The sequence below is a fragment of the Macaca mulatta genome, chromosome 13 (assembly GCF_049350105.2).
Source record: "Macaca mulatta isolate MMU2019108-1 chromosome 13, T2T-MMU8v2.0, whole genome shotgun sequence".
NCBI classification, from domain to species: domain Eukaryota; kingdom Metazoa; phylum Chordata; class Mammalia; order Primates; family Cercopithecidae; genus Macaca; species Macaca mulatta.
The window spans coordinates 83,731,483-83,737,873 of record NC_133418.1 but is presented as its reverse complement, the minus strand read 5'-3'; the positions used below and the strand labels follow the sequence as shown (position 1 = coordinate 83,737,873).

The window sequence follows — 6,391 nt, the reverse complement described above, 5'->3', positions numbered from 1 at the left end:
GAAAGCAGAAGTCTCTTCTGCTCCTGTCAAATCAGTTGGAACTGGTTTGAAAGCCCAAATTGAAGTTAATATACCCAAAACGTCAAAGGCTAACTGAACTGCCTGAAAGTCTAACAGAATGTGATGATCAGCAGTGTCATTTTCCATGTAAGTCAGTCTAGTTACCTCTGCACGATACGCTGCAATGACTGGAGTGCTTTATACTATCCTCCCACTCTCACCTGGTGACTATAAAATGTGTTATGGCATCTTTAGTAATGGAGGAACTTACAGAAAAAGTACACCCTTTATTTGCATGAATATATATGCTTATAAATATATCCTATAATGTTTATAAATAGGTAGAAACCCTAATTATATTTTCCTCTGTTAAAGCTTTTATTGGAGCTACATTTTCTCAGTGTGGTAGTCCTAAGTGGTTTATTGTATTATTATTTCGCTTTATCCAGAAGTACTTAAAGTTGCTTTGTAGAGCCATTCGGAGATCCGGTCTATCCAGTAAGCGTGCATGAGTTCAAATCTTGTATATCTGCTAACTGTCTGGATTTAGAAATATTCATTTGTAAGATTAGGTCATCTGTTGTTATAAGCATCTTCCAAACAGAAATTTAGGACATTTTCTGTAAAAACTCACTCTAAAAATAACAATAAATAAATAAAGAATGTGATAAAGGTCCTGTGGTCATAATTACTCATGCTCCATAAGAGTCTCGTTAGTTTGTCCATATACTTCTTTACGAGCCACAGGACATACTAAACATAGTAGTCTAGATATGATCTGACCAAAGAGGAACAGAATGGGACAAATATCCTTTTGGTCTGAAACTTTCAATGCAACCTAAAATTTAAGATTATATTAGCTTCATTAGCAGCTGAATAAAATTCTTCACTCATGTAAAAAAATCTTCTATTAGAAAATAGGTATTTTAACTTCAAGTTCCCCCCTCCACACTCAGGAAAATGACTCGGTATCTCAGTGTAGGGGTGTGCATTTATCTCTATTAAATTTCCTACTCATAAATTTTATAAACTTCAGCATAGGAATGGTATAGCATGAGCTCTTGAGTAAGACAGAGCTGAGATAAAAATTGTTTCTCAACCACTGAGTATGTGATTTAATTTTTATATTTCTTATGTATAAATGAGGATAACATCTACTTTGCTGGGTAGTTGTAATAATCAAGTGAGATGCAGTGTATAAAGGTGCCTATTCAGCACATAATAGGCACTCCAAAATGTGGTAATTAAAATTATGATTATCATTTCTGCTCAATGTCATTGAAACCTTGATTCTGTCATCTTATATTTAAATAGCCATATTATATAGACTCAGCCTCAAATTTCATAACTGTGCTTTATTTTGATCTACATTCAGGTCATTGACACAAACGTTAAAAAGGAAAATGTAAATGAGATGAAGTAGAAAACTTGCTGCAATAAAGACTATTCTAAGTTGAAACCTATTCATTAATCAATAATTGGGGTATAAATGTTCAGCCAGCTATGAACCAGCAAAATGTGATTATTTTACTCCAAATGGCCTACAACAAATGAAGCTTCATCAAATACCTTTCTCAAATTCATACAAATGTGCATGCACATACCATACACAAACAAATACACACATAACAAACATGGGCACTGTCATACTAACTTTTTTTTTTTTCCCGAGACAGAGTTTCACTCTTGTCACCCAGGCTGGAGTGCAATGGTGTGATCTCAACTCACTGCAACCTCTGCCTCCTGGGTTCAAGTGATTTTCCTGCCTCAGCCTCCTGAGTATCTGGGATTACAGGTGTCTGCCACCATGCCTTGCTAATTTTTGTGTTTTTAGTAGAGATGGGGTTTCACCATCTTGGCCAGGCTAGTCTCAAACTTCTGACCTCAGGTGATCCACCTACCTTGGCCATACTAACTTTAAGATGCAATGCCTGATGTAAATGACGAGTTGATGGGTGCTGACGAGTTGATGGGTGCAGCACACCAACATGGCACAAGTATACATATGTAACAAACCTGCACGTTATGCACATGTACCCTAGAACTTAAAGTATAATAATAATAATAATAATAAAATAAAAATAAAAATAAAAAAGGTGGAAGGTTAAAAAAAAAAGATGCAATGTCAAACCATTATAACAAGTCTTATTATCATTAAACCTATGCTAACTCCTTATAACTGCCAATTCTGCCACTAATTGCTCATGGAAGATTTGTTTAGCTAGTTTTTTCAATATTTTTATTTCTGTCACCCACAATTTTTATCTTTTTGAAAACTGAAAGAACATTTTCTCACCTGATTTCCATGATGACATCTTGAGTTCATCTTTGATCACATCTTCAATGTGTAATCTCTGGAAGGATTTCAATTCACTAAAGCCTAAAGACTTAAATTAATTCAAGGGAGCTTCTCACTCTCCTCTGTCCTCTTCCCAAACTATATCTACTCTACTTCTACACCTTTGGTTATATTATACCTCATTTCATTATTTTTGGTTCACTCATCTTTCAGTTCACTGAATTATGCCATAATAATTCTAGAGCACAGAGATTTCTGAACTACTCCAGCATCATTTGTTGTTTATTGTTGTTGTTGTTTTTGCTCTAAAGAGATGAAGTCTTGCTATGTTACTCAGATCGAATTTGAACTCATGCTCAAGAGATCTTCCCATTTCATGTCCAGAGTAGTTGGGACTACAGGTATGCATCACCGCACCCGGCTGCATTATTTGTTTATACCACTTATTCAGTAGCATAAATAATATAATTTATAATATTGTGCATTGGCTTTTCCCCATATGTCTTATATTTAATTTTTATAACACCTGTTGTACTTTGATTACAAACTATGATAAAAGTTAATTGTTAAGCGCAGTATGTAGTAAAAACACTGCTGAATTATGAATCAGAAAATTGAATTCCCAAACCTCTAGGGTTATTAAAAAGTTCCATAACCTAACTGGGCCTCAGTTTCTTGATCTATAAAATGTTGAAGTTGGAATATATGCAATTTAAATATATCTTCAAATTTTAAGTGCTACAACTAGTGTAATAGCCTGTAAACTCCATTAAGCAGGAGGCATGTGTCCCGTTCACTATCGGCTTCCTGGGTACTTATTATAGTGAATAGCACATATTCTTTCATTCATTCAACAAATTTTCATTGTATGTAAGCCATAACTCAAGGAACTTGGGCTAAAGAAATAAGCAAATTCCTTCCCTCATGGATTTTCTAGTGAGGGGAAATAGGTAAACCGCATTATAGGTTAGAAGTTTATTAGTGTTGCAGACAAAAATCAAGCAGGGAAGGGGAACAATAATGCCAGGGTTTGGTTTGCAAGCTTCAGTATGGTGGTCAGTGCAGGCCTCTCTGTGAAGGTTACATGCAAGTAAAGATTGGAAAGACAGGAGGGACAAGCCACCAGACATATGGAGAAAGAATATTCCTGGAATCAGGAAGAGCCAATGCAATTCCTGATGTTGTCATTAACCAAGAAGGAGCCAGAGTGGCTGGAGCTGAAGAATAGGTCAAAGAAATAGCAGGGAGCTAGTGTGACGGGCCTCACAGGCATTGTGAAGAGGCTGGCCTTGACTCTTGTAAGATGGGGCGCTCTTGGACATGTGAACTAAGAGATGGCATGATCTATACTTAGGGGGATAACACTGGCTGCTAGGTTGAGATTAGACTGTAAGGGGAACAAGGATACGAGTTAGAGATGGCTTCAACAAGCAGCAGAGGTGGTGGGAAGTGGTAGGATTTTCGGAAATATTTGAAGATAACAGGATTTTTTGAGAGAAACAGAGAAATCAAGGGTAACTCCAAGATTTTATGACTAACTGAAAGGATAGAATTACTACTATTTGCAGTGTGGTAGAGCAAGTTTTAGGGGAAGACCAGGAATTTAGTTAGAATATATTCGGTTTGACACATCTATTAGGCATCAATAAATGTTCAGTAAATGTATGTAGACCGATTATAGCTAATGTACATTATACATTTTTTGCACATATCATATATAATAATAAAACTTCTAAGAACTGTTCCTCACTCTAGAAAATTTCTCCTCCCAGTGTATCAGTATTGGAACTTTCACAGTACAATGGGTTGAAAAAAGAATTTCAGAATCTAGAGGAGTAGAGTATTTGATATGTAGTGATTGTCTATTATCATCACCCTAATATGCAAAGTTAAGGCAAATTTCCATTATATTTTCACAGTATAGATTGGCATCCATTTGAGACCAATAGTAATTAGAATGTACAATCTGCATATATTTCTTTGTTTAGAATTGTAATGGGTAAAAAAAACTGCTGTTTGTGAAAGATTTTGAGAACTTTTCAAATATTTAAAAACATCCTACAGTTTCAAAAAGGACAAAAGCTGTTACAAATAGTAGAAAATAATTATTATTGTTTTTCATTATTGAATTAAATATAATAATTTTTAGTAAAGAGATGATTTCCTAGACCAAGGTCTTCAGTCATTAGATGGTCATGTTCATACACGATCTCATATCATCTCAGTATTGGTAATCACAGTTGATATGTTTGTATGTAAGTTAGCACAAATATATATACACACACACAATGTAGAATTATACACATGTGCATGTATGTGTGTATATGGAATCAGTGCGTTACAGAAGCTTATCAAAGTAGGTTTAAGTTTTATTTATTTTGTGTATGTCTGTACTAAACATTTCCTTGAAAGAAAACATGATAGAAGTTCAGGCTGTTTTCATCCAGAAAGTGTGTGGGGGAAGAGGGTATCATAAAAATTATAAATAAAATCAAACTTTTATAGTGTATCTCGATAGAAATTACCCAGAATAAACTATCGCAAAGTTACCAGATTCAACAGAAAAAACATCAGTTTTATCACTCAATCTTAGTAAGTTTTGACAGTTAATATTTTTGTTTCTTCAACTTTTTCATGGGATAATTTATTGTGCTTTCTTTATTCAAATGAAATTATCACATGTCTATTTATTTTTCACCACCCGCTGATAATACTAAGAATTCTTGTGTTCTGTAAATATTTGTAACACATTTATTTGCTTAAAATACTTTCATAGCCTTTCTGCCCATGGATACCACTGAAGAAGCATGGTTAAAGTCTCTCTTCTCCCTGCCATCATGTCTAAGTCAGAGTCTGCTAAAGAGCCGCAACAGCTGAGGAAGCTCTTCAGTGGAGGATTAAGATTTGAAACAACTGATGAGAGCGTGAGGAGCCATTTTGAGCAGTGGGGAATGCTCATGGACTGTGTAGTCATGAGAGATTCAAACACTAAGTGCTCCAGGAGCTTTGAGTTTGTCACATATGCCACTGTGGAGGAGGTGGATGCAGCCATAAATGCAAGGCCACATAAGGTGGATGGAAGAGTTATGGAACCAAAGAGACCTGTCTCAAGAGAAGATTATGAAAGATCAGGTGCCCACTTAACTGTGAAGAAGATATTTGTCGGTGGCATTAATGAAGACACTGAAGAACATCACTTAAGAGATTATTTTGAACAGTTTGGAAAAATTAAAATGACTGAAATCATGACTGACCAAGGCAGTGACAAGAAAAGGGACTTTGACTTTGTAACATTTGACGACCATGACTCCAGGGATAAGACTGTCATTAAGAAATACCATGCTGTGAATGGCCACAACTGTGAAGTTAGGAAAGCCCTGTCAAAGCGAGAGATGGCTAGTGTTCATCCAGCCAAAGAAGTCGAAATGGTTCTGGAAACTTTGGTGGTGGTCATGGAGGTGGTTTCAGTGGGAATGACAACTTTGATCATGGAAGAAACTTCAATGGTTGTGGTGACTTTGGTGGCAGCCATGGTGGTGTTGGATATGGTGGCAGTGGGGATGGCTATAATGGATTTGGTAATGATGGAAGCAATTTTGGAGGTGGTGGAAGCTACAGTGATTTTGGCAATTACAACAATCACTCTTCAAATTTTGGACCCACAAAGGGAGGAAATTTTAGAGGCAGAAGCTCTGGCCCTTATGGTGGTGGAGGCCAATACTTTGCCAAACACAAAACAAAGGTGGTTATGGCGGTTCCAGTAGAAGTAGTAGCTATGGCAGTGGCAGAAGATTTTAATTAGGAAACAAAGCTTAGCAAGAGAGGCGAGCCAGAGAAGTCACAGGGAAGCTACACGTTATAACAGATTTGTAAACTCAGCCAAGCACAGTGGTAGCAGGGCCTAGCTGCTACAAAGAAGACATGTTTTAGAAAAATACTCATGTGTATGGGAAAAAAACTTGAAGACTGTATTTGTGACTAATTGAATAACATGTTATTTTAGTTCTGTCCTATGGAAAGTGGAAAGCATTCCAACAAAGGGTTTTAATGTAGCTTTTTAAAAATATATATATTTTCATAGTATACTTGGTC

The 6,391-nt window shown here is 36.1% G+C and overlaps 1 protein-coding gene across 1 annotated transcript; it reads left to right on the top strand.

Moving 5' to 3' along the window:
• The first annotated feature begins 5,104 nt into the window (after positions 1-5,104).
• LOC714355 (heterogeneous nuclear ribonucleoprotein A1-like) lies at positions 5,105-6,189 on the top strand. The gene has a single exon (XM_077960214.1). It carries the CDS (start codon positions 5,107-5,109, stop codon positions 6,061-6,063), a length of 957 nt encoding a protein of 318 aa, XP_077816340.1. The 5' UTR covers positions 5,105-5,106; the 3' UTR covers positions 6,064-6,189.
• The last annotated feature ends 202 nt before the right edge of the window (positions 6,190-6,391 follow it).

Coding starts and splice junctions, on each gene's coding strand:
- LOC714355 (XM_077960214.1), top strand. CDS start 5,107: ATGGTTAAAGTCTCTCTTCTCCCTGCCATCATGTCTAAGTCAGAGTCT.